The sequence below is a fragment of the Mesocricetus auratus genome, unplaced genomic scaffold (assembly GCF_017639785.1).
Source record: "Mesocricetus auratus isolate SY011 unplaced genomic scaffold, BCM_Maur_2.0 Super-Scaffold_100676, whole genome shotgun sequence".
Lineage (NCBI taxonomy): Eukaryota > Metazoa > Chordata > Mammalia > Rodentia > Cricetidae > Mesocricetus > Mesocricetus auratus.
Genome location: NW_024429266.1, coordinates 179,444,990 through 179,471,266, shown reverse-complemented (window position 1 = coordinate 179,471,266; position 26,277 = coordinate 179,444,990). Strand labels below are relative to the sequence as shown.

The 26,277-nt window shown below is 41.9% G+C and overlaps 2 protein-coding genes across 7 annotated transcripts in view; one reads left to right on the top strand and one right to left on the bottom strand.

Moving 5' to 3' along the window:
- The window catches only part of Adipor2 (adiponectin receptor 2), a 52,248-nt gene extending 26,353 nt beyond the window's left edge, over positions 1 to 25,895 (top strand). For 5 of the 6 annotated variants that reach the window (XM_021224762.2, XM_013110388.3, XM_013110387.3 and 2 more), the window contains exons 2-8: positions 1,321 to 1,580; positions 11,609 to 11,728; positions 15,081 to 15,252; positions 18,790 to 18,976; positions 19,217 to 19,404; positions 21,171 to 21,364; positions 23,140 to 25,895. In XM_021224762.2, coding sequence (XP_021080421.1) covers positions 1,410 to 1,580; positions 11,609 to 11,728; positions 15,081 to 15,252; positions 18,790 to 18,976; positions 19,217 to 19,404; positions 21,171 to 21,364; positions 23,140 to 23,268 — 1,161 coding nt within the window. In that variant the 5' untranslated portion in view covers positions 1,321 to 1,409 and the 3' untranslated portion in view covers positions 23,269 to 25,895. The remainder of the gene's footprint in view (positions 1 to 1,320; positions 1,581 to 11,608; positions 11,729 to 15,080; positions 15,253 to 18,789; positions 18,977 to 19,216; positions 19,405 to 21,170; positions 21,365 to 23,139) is intronic. The other variant, XM_040738390.1, reaches the window with a different exon arrangement.
- LOC121136883 (gap junction beta-5 protein-like) lies at positions 4,688 to 8,983 on the bottom strand. Its single transcript, XM_040738391.1, has 2 exons — positions 8,875 to 8,983; positions 4,688 to 5,806 (listed from the first exon to the last, which is right to left on the bottom strand). The coding sequence occupies exon 2, from the start codon at positions 5,762 to 5,764 to the stop codon at positions 5,012 to 5,014; it is 753 nt and encodes a 250-aa protein (XP_040594325.1). The 5' UTR covers positions 5,765 to 5,806; positions 8,875 to 8,983; the 3' UTR covers positions 4,688 to 5,011.
- Positions 25,896 to 26,277: the final 382 nt, after the last annotated feature.

Below are 26,277 nucleotides of genomic sequence, written 5' to 3'. Positions count from 1 at the left end.
CTACTTCTTAGTTTGTGTATCTACATCAGCATAACTTATACTTACATACCTGGCTCACATACACAGTACAGCCTTGCCTGTTTTTTATGGAGTCTAGGTCTTCTTTGTTCCTCTCTTCCCTTTCCCCAGTGAGAACGTTGTGTCTCAGCATTTCAGTGCACAGCATGTTCCTGAATCTTCCCTTCTAGGTGGATTAACTCCGGTAATCTATTTTCTTATTCAGCTGGCTTGTTTAAAGAACATTTGTGTGCTATGAATGAAGAGTTAGATGAGAAGCACTTGAAAGGCTAGAACTTCTACGGAATAAAATTACACAGACTAGTTAGGAGAAAGATGATTTATGAAAGTTTACCACTTAAGAACACTGAAATACCTTTCAGCTATTTGTTAGGCATATCTCCTGGGATTACAGATATAAAAGGGATATGTTCTGGTCCCAAGTTTCTTGCTTTTCATGGTAGTCTTATTAGAGACCAGAACAACTAAAAGTGTCAGATATTAAGCATGTTGAATATACAGTGTTGCTGATAATACACATGAATTAATTAATTGGTTACTATTAATTATTATATGCAAATATGCATACATTTAGAGATTTTTGTCCTATTTTATAAAAAATGTGTGCAGGGTTTTTGTTTTCTCACTTGTAAAAGAAAAAATAACCCTGGTCATTATTTAATGAGATTTGTTAAAATCTAATTGAAATTTAATAAAATGAAACCATGTAATTATTTAAATAAACTGGATATGTAAAATGGTATAATATGTAAGCTTACATGTATTCTTTTTACATTTAGGTTTTTTTGTTTTTGAGATTGGATCTTTCTATGCTGCCCTGGCTGGCCTGGAACTTGTTTTGTAGAGTTGACCTCAAGCTCACAGAGATTCCCCTGCCTCTGTCTTCAAAGTTCTGGGATACATTACCATCCCCCAGCTTCAGTTAGGCATGCTTTTAACTGAAAACAGAATGATAGGGTTGAAAAAAGGCATAGGTAGAACACAGTATAATGTAAGTCTTTTGATAAACCCTTAGTTCTTCTTTGTGTGTTTCTATACCAGGGGCATGGTTTTGAATACTTTCTAGTAATTGTTGTATGTGCATAAATTCTTACAACCACATATTTTACAATTAATGTAAGTGGAAATATTACACATGTCTTTTTTGGTTGATTGTTAGATTTTGGCAATCTTTTAGCAGTGGGTATAACTTCAAGAATATTGCTCTTTTTTGGGGGGGTTGAATTTTCTGTTCCCTGAGGGTAAATAATGTAGCTCATGTATTTTTCCCAGCACTCATGTGTATAACTTTTCTCTCCTTAGGGTCAACTCACTATCCCTTAAAAAATCCATTCTCCCAAGAAGAAGGGACAGAAAGAAAGATCACTTTGTAAGAAAGGCTTTGGTATCCCATGAACGAGCCAGCAGAACACCGATTGGGGTGCACCAGGACTCCAGAGCCAGATATAAGGCTCAGAAAAGGGCACCAACTTGATGATACAAAGGGAGGTAATAATGACAGCCGCCAAGAAGATTCGGAGCCCATTTTAGAGACATCTGTTTGTTCTTCCCATTATAAAAATGTAAGTTAAAAGTCTGGAGCGTTGCAAACAAGCAGACATATGGAGATGAAGGGTGATATTTGAAAAGAATACATATGTGTAATATATAATGTGTTATTTCTCTAGAGGAAAGGTAGAGATACCGACTTAGTAAGCATATATTTTTAAAATTTTATGTATGGGTGTTTCGCCTGCATATGTCAGTACCACGTGTGTATTTTGTGCCTATAAAGGCCAGAAGAGGGTGCCAGATTCCTTAGAACTGGAGATACATATGGCTGTGAGTCACCATGTGTGTGCTGAAACTTGAACCCAGGTTCTCTGTAACAACAACAGTGCTGTTTGTTTTGTTTTGTTTTTTTCAAGACAGTTTCTCTGTGTAGTGCTGGTTGTCCTGAAACTCACTCTGTAGACCAAACTAGCCTCAAACTCACAGAAACAACCAGCACTACACTCTGCCTCTGTCTCCTAGTGCTGGGATTAAAGGCATGTGCTACCATGCCTGGCAAAACTTGGTTTCATACTGAACTCAGATATTATTTGATTTCCTATTTGTACCTTTCTGCTGGAACTTAAAATCATAGCCACTCTGTTTTATCTTGTTTAAGAGAGACTGAATGTTTTTAAAGATTTACTTATTTTTGTGCTTATGAGTGTTTTACCTGCATGCCTGTGAGTGCATTGTGTGCCTTGTAGCTTCCGAGGCCCGAAAAAAGTGTAGGACCCTGAGGCTGGAGTTACCAGACTTTTGTAAGACTCCATGTGGATGCTGGGATCTGAATCCAGGCACTTTGAAAGAACAGCAAATACTTTTAACTGCTTAGCCATCCCTCCAGCCTCAGAACCAGCCACATTTTAGTTATAGCAATGTCACTGGTATTTTGGAGAAATTATGTACAACTTCTTAAATTGTTGTCTTCAGTTCATATTTTGGGGTCAGTAGAATCTTGAGGACAGAAGGTAGATTTTAATGTTTTATTTAACTTTTTAGAGAAAAAGGGAAGACTTAGGCAGTTCATCATATTAACAAATGTGTTTGTGAACAGCATCAGACAATGTTACAGGTGTGCTGATGTGTACAGTGGAACTTTATGTCCATATTCACTGATGTGGTGCTGGGAGATTGTATGTCATACTGCAAGCTTGTGCTTCCTAGTGGTTAGTGATTTAATCTTGCTATTATGAAACATTACAGGTTGGCTATGCCATCTAGGACTATATAATGAGACCCCCCTCCATCCAAAGCACAAAACAAAAAATACTGAAAGGCCACATAGAAAAAAAATTATTGAGATGCATGTATGTGGCAGTACATGTTTAAACTAAATTAAAACCATAGTTAAACTGGGTGTGGTGGTGCACGCTTTTAATCCCAGTACTCAGGAGGCAGAGGCAGGCAATTCTCCAGAGTTCTAGACCAGCCTGGTCTGCAGAGTGAGTTCCAGGTCAAGTAGGACTACATAGTGAGCCCTGTCTCAAAAAGACTAAAAGTATTTGTTTGATTTGATAAACTAGTTTTATGTACTAGTATATGTTATATCTATAATATTTTTAAATATAATCTTTTTGGTTTGTGAAGCTAGGTCTCATGTAGTATGTACATGCATGAATGTATGTGCATGCACTCACAACAAGAAATGAAAAAATGTTTCTTTTTTAAAACAAAACCAAAAAAAGTAGTAAATAATTCATGCTGCTAGAAGCATAGTCAATTTGGGGATCTTGGATAAAGTTGGGTTGTTAAAATATACTTAATACATTCTAAATAGAAAAGGTAATACCCACTTTGTATTTGATTGATTGATTTGGTTTGGTTTTAAGGTGTTATGGGTCAGACCCAGGGCTTTGGACATGATAGGTAAGTGCTGTTCCACTTAGATATACGTCTGTTGTTTAAGACACTTCTTTAAATCAGGAGTGATGCCTTCACACACCTTTTTTCTTAATAAAAACAGGCAGTAATTTGGGATACCAGTTTAGTCAGTCTTAGATTATGCTGCTTTGGCCACTAGTCTCAGATATTTCTACATAGATTTTATTCCCACTTTTTCTCGTTTTAGTCTGGCTGGCAAGGAGAAGGATAGCCCTTCCCTTGAGAAGATTCCCCTGAGCTAATTTTGGGGTTGAGCAGCTTGTGACTCTTGAGTTGTTGTTTAGCCTCTCTAGTGTTTGCTTTCTGAGATTATCAAAGCCATCTCTGCCCACTAGTAGTTCATACTGATACGTGATTGTAGAGCAGCAGCCTTAGGGCAGCAGCTAGTCATGGAAGATTGCTGTGAGGACCGTATGTACTGCACCCTTCCTCAGGCCCCCACTCCAGCTCTGTCCATTTTGGGTAATGAAGGTGGGTGGTCATCCCGTGGAGCCAGCCTTTGTCTGTTAGAGGAACTTGACAGCTTCTGTGGTCGTTGATTAAAGGGGAGTAGAGAGAGGTCTTACACCCCCACCTTCACCCCTTCCCTGTCCACTCATCACCTGAATACGTTTCTTAGAGAATCTCCCTTGGGTATGGACACCTAAGTAGGAGCTGGCACCCGGATTCTTCATCTCAGACTGGAGAAGAAGGTGACGTAACCTTGGCCTGAGAAGGGTGTGACCATACTTTGGCACAGTGCCCTGCTGGTTGACCTTATTCTCATCTTCTACAAGCCTTGCTCAGAAAGTGAACATCAGTTCTGCTTTCGGCTACAGTTGATCTCCACCACAGGGAAAGTTGACCCCACTGAGCAGCTAACATCTGAAGGCTCCTGTGGAGTGAAGGTCTGAGAGGTGACACACCCAGGTTTCACTTGGCTTCCCTTCACGGCTACTTATCTTCTGGGGCTTCAGAAAAGGAACTGAAGTCACCTTACAGGTGACCATGTTGAGGAAATGAGCTGGTCTGCACCAAGGCCTGGTGGTCATTGTGTGGATATACTCTTGCCTCAGGGTCTGATGACCCCAGCCTAGCACTAGAGATAAAAACAAATGGTGAATATTTTTTCTTTCTTTTCAAAAATTTATTTATTTATTATGTATACAGTGTTCTGGCATGTATGCTTACCAGATCTCATTATAAATGGTTGTGAGCCACCACGTGGTTGCTGGGGATTACACACAGGACCTCTGGAAGAACAGTCAGTGCTCTTAAACTCTGAGCCATCTCTCCAGCCCTGGTGAATATTTTTTTAAATCATATTTTATTTATGTCTTATTTTTAAGGTAGGATCTACTGAGTAGCCCTAACTAGCCTAGAACTCACTATGTAGATCAAACTGACCTTGAACTGTACATTGCTCTGCCTCTCCAGTGCTGTGATTAAAGGTGTGTGTCACCATCTTTGGCAAATGTTTTTTTTATTAAAATCAAGACCCAAAGGTTAGAAGGAAGAGTTGTTCTGAAACAACAAAATTTAGAAGAACATAAAGTTCCTTGTGTGAAGGAGAAAGGACTTCAGGAAGTCCTTAGAAATATCAGTCAATTGGAATCTTGGAAGCTGAGCGAGCTTCCAGTAGGTAGTGATAGATGCTATAGATGAAGTAGCTTGCCCCGAGGACAATGTTTATGATGGACAAGGTGATGAGGCCGTAAATGGTCATCTTCTTTGCCGAGGTTTTCATGAGCAGACAGTGAAAGGAGGTAGAGCAGCTGTTGGTGTTGCAGTGAGTTTTGCCGTGACTCACTATGGGCAGGTGTTTGAATGTGAGCAGGCATAGAAACATAGTCTGGAAGCTGACCTGCAGGAGGGTGTGGAGCAGATACAGATATAAGAATGCCTTCTTCTGGTGGAAGTTTTGGGAGGATGTCTCCTGGGAGGGGCTCTGCTTCCTGATTGCCTCCATGGTACCCTTCTCCATTTCCCTGGTGTTGTCTGTTTCCTGCATAGACTTCTCCTTTACCTTGGTGTGCTTATGTCGAATCTGAGCCATGAAGAATTCCATGATGAAGAACAAGGTTATGAAGATGAAGTAGAAGTAGTACCACATTCCTGTGATAGGAATGCTAAATAGTTCTTCGAAACACTCCACACGACAAGAACGGGTGATATTTCCATGGCAGTTGAAATCTTCATGGTTTTTGTTCCAGTGCACCTGAACCACATACATTACTAAGCTGTACAAGTGGATGAGGCCAAACCATAGTGTCCGCCCAATGTAGTAGCCAGATTTGTCACCTGCTGCTGTGTACAGCACAGGGATCATTGCAATTGCCACTTCTATTACCATGTTCTCCTGTTTTTCAGGAAAAGGCCAGATACTTTACAGCCCCTAGAAAGGAAAGCAGGAATCAGGATTAGGAGCTGTGGTGATGATTCACTGGGTTAAAAGGCATGTCACATAAGTGTTAGGACCTGAGTTTGAGTTCCCTGAACCCACATAAATGGCTAATGGAACAGGATTGTCTGTAGTTCTAGCACTTCTAGGCTATGGCAGGCAGAGACAGGTGATTCCTTGGAAGTGTGCCTGTATAGTAGTAAAAACAGCAATAAGACACTGTCTCAATGTGGAAGGTGAGGACCTTCCTACATGTAAGGTTGTCTTCTGACCTTCACATGTGTGCTGTCACCTGCATACACCTGCCCCAGTTCTCATTCATATTCACTCTCCTACATGTCAAAAAGAAATCAAGATCGGAAAGTGAGAGCAGTTGCTAAGTGACCTGAACCCATCCAAGAGGTCTGTTTCCAATTTCTTAGCACTGCTTCCTGTCTGTCAGCTCCCCTAGACAAGCAGGCAGTGCCTTCTATCATGGATGTTTCCTACTTCTCTGATTCAGCCTATAGCAGAGATCATTTCCCCTGCTACCAAACAACCCTTCTAAATTAAAATCGTGAGTGTAGACCTCATCTCGTTTTGTTACATTATGAAGTGTGGCCTTCATGTTTACATGGTCCATGTTACCTAGCATAGAGTATTACTGTTAATGTGGACATAATTATATTTGATAAATGAAGAATGAAAGACACAACTAACATTAACAATTCTCATTGTATCTGGCTATTTCTAGTCATCCTTCTGCCTAGTGAGAAGAATGCCCTGGGTTCATTCACCAACACCTTAGGGAAAAAGTCAGTGTATTGTTTCTCAGCCTGTGGACAAGTGTAGGTATCATATGAGAATCTCTGTAGACCTTTGCCAAGAAATCTCCAGAGCAGTGCCTTCTTTCTTGTTAGAAAGAACACAGTGCATATGACTTCTTCCATCTGTAACTCTTGGGTAGAACTGTCTCCCTAACTATATAGTGGTATCGCTGCCCATTCAGTGAGTCCTGTGCTGGTGGGCTACATAAGTTATCTCTATAGAAAGGTAAACTATTTTTCAGTCGTCTTCGAAGCTTTTTTATTTTTGGGTCATTGTGTTTGTCTTCTTTTATGTGTGTGTTGTGGGGGGTACCTCATGCTTACTAGGTAAGTATCTGCTGATGAGCTATATCCTTCTCCCTTTTTATTTTTGACTCAGGGTCTTACTATGTATTCTAGTCTGACCTTGAGCTTTCAGCCATTTTTCTGTCTCTCATCCTCTTGAATTTTGGGACTATAGTTGTGTACCATTGTTCCCTATTCTGATTTAATGTGTCCTTTTTTAGATTTATTTTTAATTTATTCATATGGACGTTTAGCTTGCATGTATCTATATCTGTGTGCCACATGTATTCTTGATGCCCAAGGAGGCCAGAAGAAGGTGTTATATTCCCTGGAACTGGAGTAAAAAATGGTTGTGAGCTGCCATGGCAGTGCTGGGAATTGAATCATGGTCCTTGAAAACCAGCAAGTGTTCTGAACCCCTGAGCCACCTCCCCAGCCTCTTACATGTATTCTGTTTATGTAGTCCTAGCTGACCTGAAAAACTCTTTGTAGGTCAGACTGGCCTCAAATTCACAGAGATCTATCTGCCTCTGCCTGCTAAGTATTGGGATTAAAAATGTGCTCTTCCACAGGTAGCAAACCTTACCTGTATTTTTATTTAATGATTTTTTATTTATGTTATGTGCATTGGTTTTGACTGCATGTATGTCTGTGTGAGGGTGTCAGATCCCCTGGAACTGGAATCACAGACAGTTGTGCTGCCATGTAGGTGCTGGGAATTGAACCTTGGTCCTCTGGAAGACCAAACAGGGCTCTTAACTATGGAGCCATCTCTCTAGCCCCACCTGCATTCTTAAAAACAGCAAACAACCAAAAACCCATTCATTCAATTTCAGGTTTAAAGTGGTTAATAAATTCATTAGATTTTAAAAAAATTGTTTCAAGGTGTACATGATGTAAAATCCAGGATTTGAATGATTTTTAAGTGCAGTTTTGTGGTAGTTAAGTACATAAGCACAAACCTCCATCTCTAGAACTTTTTCTCCTTCTTAAACTGAAACTCTGTGTCTATTAAACATTGTCTGCCTTTTGCCATGCTCTTTAGTCCTTGAGAATCATCATTTTACTTTTTGCTAGTCAAATTTGATGACAGGTGAGTGAAATCATAGAATGTTCATCCTTCAGTGGCGAGCTTAGCACTATGTCATAGGTGTTTATCCATGCTGGATCAAATGGAAGAATTACCCTTAAGAATCTCTTGATGGAGCTGGTGAGGCAGCTCAGTGACTAGAGTACTTGTGCAATCCTGACCTTGAGTGAAAGGAGAGAACCAGTTGTACAAAGTTGTCCACACACACACACACACACACACACGAGAGAGAGAGAGAGAGAGAGAGAGAGACAGAGAGACAGAGAGACAGAGAGAGAGACAGAGAGAGAGAGAGAGACAGAGAGAGAGAGAGAGAGAGAGAGAGAGAGAGAGAGAGAGAGAGAGAGAGAGAGAGAGAGAGAGAGAGAGAGAGAGAGAGGGAGGAAAAAGAATCTAGTCAATTGTGGTAGTCTGTCCTTGTAATTCTAGCACTGAGGAGGAGTCTGAGGAAGGAGTACATCAAGTTTGAAGCCAGCCTGGGCTAAATAGCTCCAGGACAGCCTTGAGCTACAGTGTGATGAGACTGTCTCTGAATAATTAAAAAAAAAAGAAAGAAAATTGAAAAAAAAATGTCATAGGTGTACTGTCTGAACATTATCATTCCTTATGTGTCAGGGGACAGTGGTGCGGTTCATGCACAGGCAACAGGACAGGCGGGTTCCAGACTAGCTGATGGTCCTGTGAAGCTGGTAGATGATCAGGAAGGGTCAAAGGAATAGATGGGGACAAGAAGAAATGCTCCCACTGAGCACCTTGGTGCCAGGCACTTTCCTACAAACTGAACAGTGATGGACTCACTCCTTAGATTGACCTTACAGACTGGGCACATCTGTTACTGTTTACAGATAAGAAAACATCTCATTTCTGCTTAAAAGACTTACTTCTAAACCAACCAGTTGGTGCTTAGATTGTGCTGCTCCTGAGGTGACAGCTGAATCCCTTAGCCTCTTGCAGAAGCCCACTCCTGTATTGGGACCCTCTTCTGCCTACCAACTGCTACTCTGCTAACTGCCTTGGAATCTGTCAGGGAGCTACTCTATTTGTTGAGCCACCTGCCAGTCTTTCTGGACTCTGCCAATCATCACATGTAAAACAAGATGAGGGAATAAATACATAGACCATGATTTATAAGAATGGATTTTGGTGGGGCTGGAGAGTTGGTTCAGTGGTTAAGAATACTTGTTCTTGAAGAGGACCTGAACTCAGTTCCCAAGCATTCACATAGCAGCTTACAAATGATCTGTAACTCCAGTCCCAGGAGATCCCACACCCGACCTTGGCTAGTAGCAGAACATGTATATGGTACACATTCATACATACAGACAAAACATTTGTATAACTAAGATAATGATCTTTTTTTTCTTTTAAAGATGGATTTGAGAGCCTAGGACCCTGGTCCATTCCTCTCTGAATCTGTCCCTTGGGTCTGTGCCTGCATTCTAAGAAGGTCCCAAATATCTGAATTTGAAAGAAACTATCATCATATTCACCAGTAGCTTCAGTATCTGTATTAATTAATTTTCTGTTGCTGTGATAAAACATCATAAGCAAAGCACCTTAGAGAATAAAGCTATTTTATGCTTACAGTTGCAGAGGGATGTATCATGACAGCAGGAAAGCATGCCACAAGTAGCAGGCATGGTGGAGGAAGAGCAGGCTCAGAGGGCACAGCCTTTATCTCAAGCATAGATGGAGATTGAACTGGAAATGGTGCAGGTTTTAATTGCAGAGTCCATTCCTAGTGACTGACATACTTCTTGCAGCAAGACTGTACCCTTTAAACCTTTAAACCTCTCCAAACTATCATCAACTGGGTACCAGATATTATTTGTGATTCGAATTATAGCGGCACCTTTTCCATTCTTAAGCATTGTCTTAAGAAATGTCTCTGCATTTCTATGCATTTTCCCCATCTCCTACTTTAAAACAAAGTACAGAAATCAGTGGCCAATACTCCCGCTTTATTCCTTCCAATTCCATAAACTTCTTTCACTGTTTTTTATCACCTTTGCTGCTCAAAGTTGTAGAGAGGCTATATTCATCCTCTTTGAAAAGATAGTCTCCAGTCAAGCTTTTAATCCCAGCACTTTAGAGACAGAGGCAGGTAATCTCTGAGATTGATGGCAGCTTGGTCTACATGGAAAGTTCCAGGACAGCCAGAGAGAGCTACACAGTGAAACCCTGACCCGAGAGCAATAAAGAAAATATAAGAAAGCTATTGTTCAATGAATTTAGAATGCATCCCCAGGCCTTCAAAGGGATCCTGCATGAACTGCCAGCCTCTTCCCTTCTCAGCTTGGAGGCAGGTTCTTTCTGAAAGAATTGTCATCTGCCCAAGCTGTCTCCACTTCTCTGCACTGATCATTTCAACCCCTCTCATTGAGGATTGGGGGGGGGGGAGAGGGAGAGAGAGAGAGATCGGGAGAGAGGGAGGAGAGTGTGTGTGTGAGTGTGAAAACAGAGTCTTACAGTGTAGCCCAGACTGGTCTCACAATTGAGCTTTTCCCTCTTTTCCTCCTCACTCTTTCTTGTCTATGTTGTTGTCCTGCCTGAAATTTCAGAGCTACATGTTCAGTTAGAATAATTCCATTAGATAAGGATCATGACATGTGTTTTCCTTTCCTGATAGTTGTAATTGGTTTTTTTTTTTTTTTGGTTTTGGTTGCTGTTGTCACTGATGTTTGTTTTGAGACAGGGTCTCATGCAGCCCAGGTTAGTCTTGACTAAGCTGTCTCCTGAGCCCCTACATTGAGGTCTGAAGCAGAAATTTTCTTCTCCTCCTTCCCTCCCCTCCCTTCATCTCTCCCCAACATCCTTTTTCCTTTTTATTTTTTAAGCCAGGGTCTAGTTATATAGCCCAGTTGGCCCGGAGTTCATACTCATCCTGTCTTAGCTTCTAGTTTCTTCTTGGCCTTTATCATGAAGGGGTGTTGGACTTTGTCAAAGGTGATTTGAAGATATTCGTGTGTGAGTGCATGATGCAAGTGGTGGGACCCATGTGCCAGGGTGCACATGTGGAGGTCAGCAGACAGCCTTGTGGAGTTGACTCCATCTACCATTATGTGGGTTCCAGATGATGGGATCAGATTCCCATCATGCTGCTCTCATTGGCCTGTGGAAGTAACTCTTTTTTTTTTTCCCCCTGAGACAGGGTTTCTCTGTATTGTTTTGGAGGCTGTCCTGGAATTCACAGAGATCTGCCTGCCTCTGCCTCTGCTGGGATTAAAGGCATGAGCCACCAGCGCCGGGCTGGAAGTAACTCTTAAAACTCAAAGGAGACTAATAAAGCTATTCAAGGAACATACTGTGAAGTGAGCATAGGAATGCTGTTTTAGTAGACAGTTGTTTATCCCTCAGAATGGAGAAAACTTTTTGACTTGTTTATATTTGCTTTGTCTTATTTTGGTCTCACTGTGTAGCCCTGACTGGCTTGAAACTATCTCTGTTGGGATTGAAAACATACACCACCATGCTTGGCTTCATTTTTAATGCTAATAGGTTTACAGTGAACTTGCTGCTACGGACTATTGTTGATGCTTGTTGACTGAGACTTGATTTTAAACCTTTACATCTGCAAAGGTCATGTCCTTGACTCTTGCTGTGATGTCTTTGCAGAGCTCTGAGGAACTCAAGTGTAAAGATGACAATTCCCAGGAAGATGAAGGGTTTATGGGCATGTCTCCTCTCCTACAAGCCCATCATGCTATGGAGAGAATGGAAGAGTTTGTTTGTAAGGTAAGATTGCCTTTCCAAAAAACAGACATCGTGAAAGAAGGTGGTAGTCCTTTGTTTTTTGTCCTGCTTGGGGGTTGGGGGAAATCCATGGCAAGATGGAGACAAATAATTCTCCTGGCTTGAACCTGTTGATGATACATTTGTAAAACATACTGATGAAGTTACTATGTCACCAGAATGTTCTATTGGGATATGAATCTCTCCTGATACAAGTTAACAGGGGAAAGGTAGATTAGATAAGACAGGATGAAACAGTTTGGAGTGGTTGTGTGGTTATGCTAGAGTTATTAAAAAGCCATACAAAAGCCATACAAAACCCATTCTTCTGCTCAGTATGAACAGTGTAGTTGTTGTTTCCAGAGATTCCACAGGTAATCACACTGCTGTGGTAGACATTTCAAAATTTTCATGTTCATTTATTATTTTCAGTTCCGCTATTTTTTTCTTTTCTTTTTTGGCCTCTTAAGTGTTTTTTCAGTTCATTGTCTGAGTCCTAGGACCCATTGTAGAATTTTTTTTTTAATGTTAGTTAGAATTGAAGGTGGTGCTTTTAAAAGATAGCATTAAAGTTACTTTTTTTAAAAATGAAGGTAAAATTGAAGTTACTTTTAAAAAATGATAGTTAAAATTGAAATTACTTGTTGAAACGAATATAGAGACTGTTATAGTTTTTAATTAGATAAGCAAGTGCTAATTTTCATGTTGCTGTCGTTAAATACCCTGACAAAAAGCAACCTAAGGGAGAAAGATTCTATTTTAGCCTGTAATGTCAGGTTATAGTTCAATGTTTCAAGGAAATCAACTTCACTTAGGTTCTTAGGACCTGAGTGAATGAAGCCAGGTATTTGGCCAAATCTCCCATTAATGGCCCCTGTGCAGGTCCTGGGTCGGACCCTTGCTCCCCTCTGAGAGCTCATGAGCCAAGCCTTCATTGGTTTGTATTTCTTTCAGCGTCTTCCAAGTTCCTACAAGGACAAACTATTTAAGTTTTCTACAGCATTCAATGGCTTCTCTGGCCTGAAGTTTTAAACTCTTCCACACTTCAGTTAAAACATACAAAAGCTAACTCAGATGGAACAAAAATCATGTATTTAGGCTCATCACAGCAGATCTCATTTCTGGTACACTTTCTGTTCTTCAGTCTCTGTTGCTGTGATGAAATATGCTGATAAAAAACAGCTGAGGAGAGAAAGGGTTTATTTTGGCTCACAGTTCCAGGTTAGTCCATCATTCTTTGGGGAGCCTTCAGGTAGTTGAAACAGTTACACCCATGGTCTAGAGCAGAGAGAAGGAATGTATGTATACCTGCGTGGCTCAGCTTGCTTTTTCTACTCTTACTCAGTTCAGGACCTAAACCCAGGGAATGGTACCTCCCACAATGGGCAGGCCTTCTCAATTAATGTAACCAAGTTATGTAATCAACATGATTAATGTAATCAAGACAATTCCCTACAAACATGCCAACAGGCCAACCTTACCTAGATAATCTCTTCATGAGAGTCTCTTCTTGGTTATATCAAGGTAACAATTAAAACTATCATGACTAGGTATGTCAGTATAAGCCTTCCTCCTCCACCCCTCTGTGTGTGTGTGTGTGTTTACATGTGTGTGTGTGTGTGTGTGTGTGTGTGTGTAAGTTCTTTTTTTATCTCGAGAGGCAGGTGACTGGCATTAAAAATGTATTGTGGTCTCCTTTTCCCTCCCTCATTACTGTTGTATTGCATCCAGTTCCAGCTTTTTTGATAGTCTGAGACGAGAGGATCACGTTAGTCTGTGAATTCACAGTCAGGTTAAGCAGTACAGTGAAACCCCCATCTGAAGAAAATAGAATTTTAAAAGAAGAGTGAATATTTAAGAAAAATAGGTTGTCATCTGCACAAGTATACAAGGGTTTTTTTTTTTTTGTTGTTGTTTTTTACACTCATTTTGTTTAAAGAGTTAGGCATCTGCAGAATTTTCTGTCAGCAGGTATTCTTAGAAGCAGTCCTTCATAGCTACATGGGACAACTGAAGGACTAGTGAAGATGAGAGTCATCTTGGTTTATTTATTTGATTTTAGGGATATACATGGATTGACCAGGTTAACACCAGTGAGTATAGGCCCTCCCTGATGTTTGAGCTGGAAGGTGAGAGAGATACAGAGAGGGGAAGGAGGGGATAAGACTGATTGAACAGGTAGGAGGGCTGCATTTGTTCTGAAGCTGTGACTTCTCTTAGGAGAATAGAAGTGTCACATAGTGGAACACTTCTTTTTATAGTTGTCAGTAAGGGAGCAGGAAATGGGTTGTTTAGTGAAAGGAGGGCCACAGTAGCGGGCAAGTGACAATCTTTCTACCTAGTGGGGAGGAGAGCCCAGTTTATGTGGCTTCGCTCTTTGCTTTGTTCCAAGACCTCCAAGGGTTAGTTAATGGGGAGAAGTCTTGAATCCTGACTAGCTTTGTAGTGTGTTAAATGGAAGCCCTGGGGGCACAGTAGCAGAAGCCCTTCTCCTTTGCTTGCTGCTGGATCCTGGGTGAAGCTGATCATCATGGTGTGAGGTTTAAAGAAGATAGGAGGGCTAAAATCACTAGGGTACAGTGGTGAGCAGACTTTCTCAGGAGGCAATATCAAGGTCCTAACCCCCTGTCCCCTCCTTCTGGGGAGGGGCAGCAGGAAAAGAAGGGGAAAAGCTCTGGGACTTGATGGTCTGGTAAGGAAGCACCTTTGATTTCAGGCTTCCTGGCGAAAGGATCACCTCTGCACAATTAGAATTGCATTTGACCCAAGGGGGAATACTGGCAGTATAGACACATGTGAGGCTTGTATGTTATTTGCGTGATCTTCAGAATTCATTAAGTGAAGTGCTGTTACCCTTGTTTTATAGGCAGGAGTTTTATAATTGATTAAACTCATTCTAGATAACAGCAGAGACCCCAAATCTTCTTATCCCTGTGCTTTTTCCATTTGACACCTCACACAGTTTTCTTGCAGCGGAAAGCAGAGAGGAGACTTTTCAGGAAAAGACATGAAATGAATTGGACGAGCATTCAGTATAAAATGGTCATATTTAATGACTGATTTTTCTGAGGTGAAGTCTGTTGTCAATGAATGAAGGTCTGTGTAGCTGGGACTTTGAATTCCTCATCCTTTTAGCTGGGCTAAAAGCAAGGTCTTTTAGGACATAATTTGGTGTATTTATTTATGCTTTCCTGTTCCTAACAAACTACCATTTAGAAATACATTTTTTTATCAGTGCTTTATTTTCTCCAATATAAAATTATGGTAAAAGTTGTTTGGGAACAGTGTTGCTAAATGACAACTAAAGTTTGTTTGACAACAAAGTGTTTGATAATGTTCTTCAATGAATAACTAGGTTTGGGAAGGTCGATGGCGAGTAATCCCTCATGATGTGCTACCAGATTGGCTTAAAGATAATGATTTCCTTCTCCATGGACACCGACCTCCTATGCCTTCCTTCCGGGCCTGTTTTAAGAGCATTTTCAGAATACACACAGAGACAGGCAACATTTGGACACATCTCCTAGGTATGTAATGTCAAGGTATAATGAAATTAGTGATTTGCTTTATAGTCTTTGATTTTAATGTATTTTGAGTGTAAGTACAGCTCTTAAAAAAATGATAGAATTTACCTCTTTCCCCTTAGATTTTCAGTGATAATTTCTCATTGGTTTACTCTTTGTTCATCCTAACTTGTGCTGTGACTTTATTACAACCTGTTCATCTTTTTTTCTCCTAGATTCTTTCTTTGAGACAGGCTCCCAATGTGTATCCCAGGCTAGTCTGGACCTCAGGCTTCTTCCTCCTCAGCCTCCTGAGTGTTGGAGTTACTTGTGTTCACCTCATGCTTGCCTTCTTTCCTAGATGTTTCGACAGTGGCCTCAAGTGAGGCAAGGCAAGAGTTGCTGGAGAAAATAGAGAGTATTTTAATAAGCAATGAAAAGATATATGAGAATGTAAGATACTTTTCAGTCATTGTTTAGATTATTTTCAGTTATATTTCAGTTGGTATGAATAGAATATGAAATAGACATTTTTCCATTTTTCATTAAATAAAGAGTACAGAGGGGAGAACGGATAATCTTTTCAGTAAAAGAAACAGTAGACCTGAGGTAGTCATATAAGGGAGAATGAAGTAGTGTAAATACGATAGCATATTCCTATAATCCCAGCACCTAGGAAGTAAGACAGGATTATGAGTATCAGGGCATCCTGGTCTATATAGTGAGATTCTGTCTTGAAACCAAAACCAAATCAAGTTCAGTCCCAACTTTATACAGTTGCTAAAACTATAAACCCTTAGGAAAAACACAGATATAAGCCTTGGTGACCTGAGTTAGGTAACAGGGTTTTTTTAAAAAAATTTTATTTATTTATTTTATTTGAGACAGGGTTTCTCTGTGTAGTCCTGGCTGTCCTGGAACTTGCTCATAGGCCAGGCTGGCCTCAAACTCACACTGGCCTGCTTCTACCTTCCAAGTGCTAGGATTACAGGTATATGCCACCGCCACCTGGAAGATAACAGTTTCTTAGAATTGATACCTAAAGTATATACAGCCAAAAGAGTAAGTTGGATTTTGTCAAAACAAAACAAACAAAAAAAAGTCATAGAATGTTGTCAAGAAAGTTAAAAAGATAACTCACAGAGTGAGAGAATCTTTACATATCTTATCATATCTGATCTACTATAGGACTCTTGTTACAAGTCAACAATATAAATGACCCACCTTTTGGGGGAGCAGTAAAGCTTCTCTGTAGACATTTCTATAGAAGGTACACAGATGACAGACATGTACTGTGGACATTTCTATACATTTCTATATGACAAGCATGTCCTTGGAAAAGGTTCATTTTTATCAGACATTTGGAGAAATACAAGACAGATATATTGAGAAGTACAGTGAGATACCATTTTATTCTCTCCAGGATTGCTGTGATCAAGAAAATGGAAAGTAAGTCTTGGTCAGGGATATGGGGGAAATGTTGCTAATGTTGCTAATAGTAATACAAAAATGGGTCAGTACCTGTAGAAAACAACATGGTGGGTGGTTCCTCTGAAAGTTAACAGAGTCACTGGTAATTTTACTTCTGTTGAATAATAAAAGATATACGTGGATGTTTTAGTAGCATTATTGATAGAAGCAATCTGTCTCTGAATAGATAAACCAAATGTGATATACCCATGCAATAGAACATTGTTTGGAGCCAGTGAGGTTGTCAGTGGGTAAAGGCTGTTGCCTCTAGTTTTTATGCCCTGGATTCAGTCCCCAGGACTTACAATGGTAGAAGGAGAAAATTGGTTCCTACAAGTTGTTACCTGACTTTCACACACATGTATACAAACAAATAAGTAAAAGTAAGATTTAAAGAAAAAAAGAATTCAACTATAAGAAGATGAATTACTGATGTTTTCAGTACTGATGATACACAACATGCTGAATGAGCCATTAAGCTAATTAAATGAAGAGACTTCATAGGCTACATAATTGTATGGTTCCATGTACATGAGAGAGAAAGTAGTTACTGTTAGTCTAGTGCTGGAGGAAGTAGAGAACATTGTATGGCAACAGGTACAAGGGTTCTGTTTGGCATGATGAAGCTGGTTTACAGTTAGTTCTGATGGCTGTACAGGCTTGGGAATGTATGAATTTCTGGATGTACTCCATTTGACTTGCATTTCTTTTTTTTTTTTTTTTTTTTATTATGTATACAATCTTCTGCCTGCATGCCAGCAGAGGGCACCAGATCTCATTCAAGGTGGTTGTGAGCCATCATGTGGTTGCTGGGAATTGAACTCAGGACCTCTGGAAGAACAGTCAGTGCTCTTAACCTCTGAGCCATCTCTCCAGCCCTTGACTTGCATTTCTTACTTCATGTTTAGTTTCTACTATGTCTCCACTTTCTGGCTAGTATAGTGAGAATAATCAAAGTTGTTGGTACCATCCAAGTCAATGAAACAAAGTGTTAAAACTGAATCACTTACCAGCTCCTGTTTGTGCTTTCCTTAGCCCTTGGTTTTTAGATTTTTTTTTTTAAGATTTATTTATTAGGCACACAACATTCTGCCTCCATGAATGCCTGCAGGCCAGAAGAGGGCACCAGATCTCATTATAGATGGTTGTGAGCCACCATGTGGTTGCTGGGAATTGAACTCAGGACCTCTGGAAGAGGAACCAGTGCTCTTGACCTCTGAGCCATCTCTCCAGCCCCTCCTTAGCCCTTTGTTAAGTGACAAGAACATGGAATCTTATTGTGGAGACCCATTCAAGAACTGAGTGTAAGCCAGGCCTAGTGGTACTGCTATAAGGGAAGCTGAGACAGGAGGATCATAAGTTCAAGGCCTGCCTCTGTTAGAGTGTGTCTGGGCAATTTAATGAAGTGTCTCAAGATAAAAGTACAAAAATCAGCCTGTAAAATCGTGTACACATTAGTACTAAAAAGGGGCTGGAAAGATGGCTTATTGGTTAAGAGTACTTACTGCTCTTGCAGAGGACCTGAGTTTGGTTCCCAGCACCTACATGGCAGCTGACAAACCATCTGTGACCCCAGCAAGAGAATCCGGTGCCCTTTCTGGCCTCCGTGGGCACTGCATGCACATGGCGCACAGACACTTGTAGGCAAAACACCCACACACATGATAATAGAGAACTCTTTTTAAAGGTACAAAGAGTTAAGGAGAGCTGCTCAGTGGACAGCTTGCCTAGCATGTTAGGAGGTCCTGAGTTCAATTCCCCCACAAAACCATAAAACAACCAAACAATAAAATCTAGGTAGGAGCCTATAGTGGTAGTAACACACTTTAAATCTGCATTCAGGAGCAGAGGCATGCTGGATCACCACTCATTGCATCCTTAGCAAGTCATTATATCCGTTAAAGTTTATAAAGCTGAAGTATATTTGATACCAGCAGTATTGGAAGTAAACTAAAATCTTGGATAAACTTTTTTATTGAAATTTTTTCTCACAGAACTTACGGTTCTGGTATTACTGCTACTGGGAAAAATTGAAACCAGCACACAGCACCACGTATTGAATTTCATCCATATCTCGCATTCCTTCCGTAGGTTGTGTATTCTTTCTGTGCCTGGGGATCTTTTATATGTTTCGCCCAAATATATCCTTTGTGGCCCCTCTGCAAGAGAAAGTAGTCTTTGGGTTGTTCTTCTTGGGAGCCATTCTCTGCCTTTCGTTTTCATGGCTCTTCCACACAGTCTACTGCCACTCAGAAGGGGTCTCCCGACTCTTCTCCAAGTAAGTACTCACACTGTCCATGCTACCATCTGTGCTGTAAGGGCAGGGGGCAGGAGGTTTCTGGCAGAGCTGGCAGGAGTCTTGATGTTACCCCATGGGAACATCTTCCCTTAATTGATGCAGACAACTTGTTTGCTTCTTAGTTGCTGCTAATGTTATAAGTCATGGGGGAGTAATTGGAGCCTATAACAGATGATAGTTTTTAGCATTAAATGGAGTTCTTTTAAATTTCAATCCTAGATTGGATTACTCTGGTATTGCTCTTCTGATCATGGGAAGTTTTGTTCCTTGGCTTTATTATTCTTTCTACTGTAACCCACAACCTTGCTTCATCTACCTGATCGTCATCTGTGTGCTGGGCATTGCAGCCATTATCGTCTCCCAGTGGGACATGTTTGCCACCCCTCAGTACCGGGGGGTTAGAGCAGGTGAGTGCATGTGAACTGTAGTTCTCACTGGTCATTTACAGTGTGCTATTAACAAACCGATGCTGTGTTTTTGTAGTGTAGATAGGAAGTAACCACTGTTCTTGGGGGACTTCTAACCTGGTAGTTGGTTATTAGAAAACACAGAGCTGAGGGGCAGTGATGTTTATTTGAGGAAAATAATACAATATAATGAGTTCTGTAATTGTTTCAGCTTAGTGTACTTTGTGGTGACTGATTCTTCTTGTGTTCTATTTAGTATTTTATATTTTAATTTAAATCACTTTGATAAATAAGACCTGAATTCATTGCTGATTATGTGCCAATAAAGCTGATGCCATACTTCTCTGATGTAGGGCCCTTTGCCATTCAGGTAATGCCTACTGAGTGCCCTGTGACATTGGCAGTCTTCTTGTTTGAACATAGCATTTACAGAACCAGAAGGTTGAAAAACACTGCCTTTAGTTTTGAAAGCAGTAGCCTGTGCTGAGTGATTCTGACAAAACCTTTATGAACTGGGACTCTGTTGTCTGAAGTTGTGTCTTCTGTTTTCTGCCCCAAAGTAATATGTAGTGTCTCCCAAGTGCTAATATTTTTTCTTGTTCATCTGCATGCAATTAGAATACTAAACACAAAACTAACCCCATGTTGATGACACTATAGCAGTCTGCTCGCTCTCCTCCTTGTTAAGACAGCCACATGAGCAAATAAACAATAGCCAGCACTAGCTCTGTGATTCATCACTAGGTCAGTGGTGTTAAACCTATTTGAGTGCATGAGATAAGAACATCTTTGCTGAGTGGAGCTGAGCAGTCTACTTACTATTTATAAACTCCGGAAGGTTAAGTCCTGAGCCTTTGACTTTGAGGGTGAAACATAGTATTCGCAACCTTCTTTCATATGCAAAGGAAAAGAACGGGAGTTTAGCAATGCCTTAGAGGACAGTAGAGGGGTGGAATAATTTTTAATAGGTCTGCTTGGTCCCTGAGTTTCATGCAGTTAGGGTGCCAGTTCCTTCTCTCATTTAGGTGCACATTGTTTTCTATGTGCTTTCCTGTATATTTCTCATTTAGGTGCACATTGTTTTCTATGTGCTTTCCTGTATATTTCTCATTTAGGTGCACATTGTTTTCTATGTGCTTTCCTGTATATTTTGTAGTGCACAAGCCACAGCTTGCTGGTGGTGCTGGGTCAAGTTCTAGAGTCTGTGCAACAGCCTATTGTAATCAGCCTGTAAAGGATGGCATTCAAGGAAGTTTAAGCAAACTCCTCGTGGTTTCCTTTCCTTTCTTGGCAATGTGGCTCTAACCGTCAGGGTTGCTTAAACAGCTTAACTTACTGTGAGGCTTCTCATATCTGTAAATAAAACATAGCCACGTTGTCTTGTGATGGTATCTCAAAGTTTGAAGGACCTTCTTTTTTTGTTTAAAACAAAAATGACTGCCAGCTGTGGTGGCATAGCCAGGCACAGTGGCTCACGCCTTTAGTCCCAGCACTGAGGAGGCAGAGGCAGGCGGATCTCTGAGTTTGAGGCCAGCCTGGTCTACAAAGCTAGTTTTAGGAGTGCTAGAACTGTTACACAGAGAAACCCTGTCTCGAAAAACAAAACAAAACAAAACAAAAAACCCACAAACAAAATCCCAAAAGAAAGAATGATCATACTTTGAAATTTTAAGTTGATCCAAGTAAATAGTACTATGTCATAATATTGACCTCTTACTTATTTTCCTTTTGTGTTCTCTTTTTATTCTGTTCTCCTGGTGTCTTAGGAGTGTTTGTGGGCTTAGGCCTGAGTGGAATCATCCCTACCTTGCACTATGTCATCTCTGAAGGCTTCCTGAAAGCTGCCACAATAGGGCAGATCGGCTGGCTAATGCTCATGGCTAGCCTCTATATCACAGGGGCTGCCCTCTATGCTGCCCGCATCCCAGAACGTTTCTTTCCTGGCAAATGTGACATCTGGGTAAGTGTGCTGGCTAGCAGTAAGGTATGTTCCTGCTAGTGTGCTAATGGCACACTGGGAGTTAAGAGACTTGTGTTCCAGTCTTTTCTCTGTTCCTTGTTGTCTGGTTTCTCTGGACAGTAAGCATGGTGTTAACTGCTAGCCATGCTGACTGAGCACTCAGTGCCTGGCAAAATACTGAATGCTGCACATGTAGCAAGTCAGTCCCACAAGGGATAAGTGTTCTCGTTTTCACTTACTGATTAGGAAGCTAAGGCTCAACAGCTTGTCTAAAGCAAATGGCCATTAAGTGGTAAACATAGAAATGGAATCAAGCTGGTTTTAGTGTCCATCTGTGCTCTTGTTTGCTGTACTGTAGTGGAGTCACTGGTCATTCTGTCTGTTTTCCATCATGTTTCTCACTGTGAAAGAAGGACAGTCTTCTATTAAGATCATTTTTAAAAAGTAAAGGCTGAAGCTGAGTGTGTTGGTGCACACCTTTAGTCCCAGCACTCAGAAGGCAGAGGCAGGCAGATCTCTATGAGTTTGAGGCCAACCTGGTCTACAAAGCTAGTTCCAGGACAGCCAGGGCTACAGAGATACCCTGTCTCAAAAAAACAAAACAACAACAGAAAACCAAGAGGGGGTGGGCGGAGTTACTAATTTAGTTAGTTATTGTGTTTGTTTGATAAATGTGCTTTAGCACGGGCACACTAATGCTGTGGTGCCCATGTAGAGGTCAAAGGACACTTTTCAGGAGTTGGCTGTCCTCTGCTAGTATTGACACAGGGATTGAACACAGGTCGCCAGGCTTTGTGCAACAAGTGCTTTTACCTGTTGAGCCATCTTGCTTTTGGTACCCCAACCCAGTGATATTGATAGGAGATTGACTCTGTCTGTATCTGGTGGGGGAAGGGAGGAGAGGGAGGTAACTAGACTGTGGTTAATAATGAGAGAAGAGGGGAGAGAAGGGAGAAAAGAAACTGAGGAACTAGTGAAGATGGACATTTCTATCCAGAGGATCTGAGATGTTTTCAGTAGTATAGTAGATTGCAGTGCTGCTGAAGTGAGGGCTGACATGCAGGTTCTGTCCTCATTGTTGCTCACAGCCGTGTGCTGAGCTGGCCACCCATGTCTTTAAGGTAAATGAAGATGGTCCTAACTCAGTCTTCTGAGCTTCAGGTTAGCTGATTTACCTTCCATTCCTTCTCAGTTACCCTGTGTGCATGCGTATGTATGTGCATGCGTGTGTGCATTCATGATTTTGTTTGTCTGTTTGTTTTCTGAGACAGGGTTTTTCTGTTGTGTAACAGTCCTGGCTGTCCTGGAACTCACTTTGTAGACCAGGCTAGCTCAAACTCACAGAGATCTGCTTGCCTCTGCCTTCTGAGTACCGGGATTAAAGGTGCACTTCTAATACCAGTGTCTTGATAAATAGCACTGTGCCTTTTCGTCTTGAGGCCATGGGAGAATGTTGTAATTTCTCAAGTGTCTGTCAATAAGTCATATCCTGCTGCTGGTTGTCAGGGGGTCCTGGGGAATTTGGTGATCTAACTGAAAGGTCTGTATGGAATTCGCCCCTAAGTTCACTATGTTAGTGGCAGTACCTGTATTTCTCTGGGGGAGAGCTGGCTTTTGACTTAGGAGAGTGTGAGTTCCCCAATGGATATTCTCGTATCCACCTTGAATTTGAACTCGTCTTATGCATTGCCACCATCAGTGCAAGCTGGGAAGTGGTGTTTCTTAGTGTCTGCAGCAGGCTTAGTAACAGTGGGTTCCCCCTTTTCTCCCTCCAGTTTCACTCTCACCAGCTGTTCCACATCTTTGTGGTTGCTGGTGCCTTTGTCCACTTCCACGGCGTCTCAAACCTGCAGGAATTCCGTTTCATGATTGGTGGGGGCTGCACTGAAGAGGATGCACTGTGAAACTCCACAGGAGACAGGGACTGAGACCCTGAACCAGGCCTGCAGCTCCCACGGGCCTGCTTACTGGCTGTCCGGTGCCAGTGCCAGAGAAGCTCCAAAACATGCACAGCCTCATGGGCCTCGTGATGGTCCAAGGGCTCAATGGGGTACAAGACTAAGAAGAGAAAACAAAAATAAATCATACCTCAAAGGATGGAGTGCATCGATTTGGAGAAAGGAGAAATGGCTCATCCCCTGACTTCCTTTTGGGATCTACTGATTGAGGGCAACTCTGCAACACCCTTGCCCGGCAGACTGGCTTCTGATGTATTTATTTGTAGACGATGGCAATGTTTAGTTGGCGGTTCTTTCTTCTCCCTCTCTCTCCTTAAAGCAGTGATACACGAGACCGTGCGCCAACTGATTGTGCCACTGTAGCTCCTCAAACAGTGATCAAAACCAATGTAGGTGAACATTTCTATTCAACAGAGGGGTAGAGTGTGAGTTTAGTCACTCTTTTGGGAGAACAAAGAAATTAATGTAAATAAGATTTCTAATTTACTGTTTAAATAAGAATTTATATAAACATTTAAAACACAGGGGTAGGGGAGGGAGGGAGACTTTTTTTTAAAGAATGAAACATGCAAGTACCACACACTGTTTCAGTTTTGCACAGAGTGATGGAAGGAGGAGGAAGCAGTAGCCCCAGAATGCACGATGTCTTGGTGCACCAAGGTGCCTTCCATAGGCCAATAACGCTTGGACCCTGCTGGGCAGAGGGTTCAGCCCCAGCCCAGGGATTTCCTGGCCACTCTCAAGACTGAGAGCTTTATGCATTCGGAGGGGGAGGGAGGTGAAAGGAAGTGGTGTATGCTTTCTGAGTGGCAGCAGCACAGGGTGTCAAATGGTTCTAGAGAAAGTATCACTTGAGGCTGTCATGCAGACCCTTTCTGAAGAGTGGAGCCACCTCGTTCTACCATCCATGAGATGATGGAGGGAGGAGGGAGCATCCTCACAGGGCTTGACTAGTTCTTCCCTGGTGTCCTGTTTAACCATGTGATAGTTCTCACCCGAATAGAGGTGTGGCCATTTTCCAGCCCCTCTCTGTGGAGCCCTGAGCCATTCTGCAAACTTTGCTCTACTGAGAATCACTGCCCTACTATCCTTCCTCCTCCTGGAAATAAAAAACTGCCCATGGCCCTCTCTGGCGTCACAGCTCCTTGCGTGGAGCCGGGCACTCGTGAGAGTCTGATGTCAAATAGGCAGGTGTGGAGAGCCAGCCCTACTGGAATGATGGTGTTTTTCTCTGGTGCACTGTCTTGGTCAGTGTGTGTGCAGAACAGGCTCTTCTGCTCCCCTTGGACAGAAAGTCAGCAGTGTCTACTGTGGAGTTGTCCGCACTGAATGCCGTTTGCAAGGAGTGCGGCACAGAGTTTTAAAAAAAGTGGTATGTTACTGCCAGGTAGTGGAATAGACTTAAGCCCACAATTTGAATTGCTGCTAGAAGTCACACAAATAATTTCTCTGTCCCAGGGCTACCACGTTATGGATTTTAGAGAGCGGGGATGAGTTGGGTCTGGCTTACAGAATTCTGATCTTGACTCCGAAGTGAGAAACCAAGCACTTGAGTTTCCAAGACTTCAGGCAGGCATCACATCCTGGGGCTGATGGGTATTGCAGTATAACATGGGCCCTGTGGCATTTCAAAGGGGATGTTTGAGAATGTGAGAAGGTTCTCCTATTTATTCAGTAGTGTTTTTTGGTCATTGTTGTCCTTCCTTTACCTTCAGATCTCCAGCTGCAGCTGGGGACTCAGGAAGGAGTCCATTGTAAACCGTGGGAAGAACTTAGGAGTGTTTGGTGTGGGTAAGGTCACTGCCCTAGGTAGACCAAACAGAAGACTCTGGGTGAACAGCGTTATGCCGGGCAGAGTTAAGAACAGTGTTAATTCCTCAAGCAGTTTAGCAGGACAATGTCCATCTGGAAGGAAGCTCACCTAGGTTTGTGGTAGCAACAGCACATATCAGAAGCCAGACTTACTCTCTGGTCCTGTTCTTTGGGACAGAGTATGAGATGCTACCCCATGATCCTACAGAAGTAGAGATTGGGTCTAGTTATCCTTCTTCCCAAGCAGGAAGAGTCTGGTTCACCATAGCACAAACTCTTAGGGAAAAGAATCACCACCACCAGTGTGTAGTCCAGTAACTTCCCTTCTGTGTGTGTGTGTGTGTGTGTGTGTGTGTGTGGGCACGTGTGTGCCCACGTGTATCTGCGCAGCTCACTACAACAGCCTCCATGTGCACTTGACCTGGTGCCCCCCATCCCCACCCCCGGGAGCTCGTCAGGTTGGCACCTGAGTGCCTTACCTTCAGCAGTCTGAGGCTGGCTTGCTCTGCGCAAATGTTTCATTTTCTCCTTGGCCCTAGGCCAGTTAGGAACCTATATACCTTCATTCTTTTATCAGTAAATAGTGGCCTTTTTCAGTATTTCCCCTTTCTAAGTTGCCGAAGTCACAAAGCACACTTTTGGGGATCATAGAAGGTTGGGATTCCAGAAAGGCATCTATGTGACGGTTCCATTCACCATGGGATTTCCCTACTTGCTGTCTTCTCAATTTCTCTAATAAAAAGAGCCAAACGGAAGATAAACTTTGATGCATTTTGTTTGTTTTTCCTTTTGCGTTTAAAAACCTTACCTCGCTTTAGGGATATCCTTGACACCCTAATTTAGACAGGAAGTGTAAGGAATTTGTAGAAACTTGTTGCCATCAGGAGGTTGAGGCAGGAGGAGTGTGAGTTTAAGACCCCCTGGGCTACACAGACCTTGTCTTAAAAAGATAAGCTTTCTCTCCACCTGCTTGAGGTGACCACACAGGCGGAAGAACGGAGGGGACCTGGCCACGTGCACAGGTGCCTGTGCTGTATCAGGGCCATCTGCTCTCCCCTGGAGAAGCTCTGCGGTACTGGCTGTGGTGCAGGGACAGTGTTGCTCTGTAAGCACAGGATGCTCTGCTCTGGTTGCGCTTCCTCG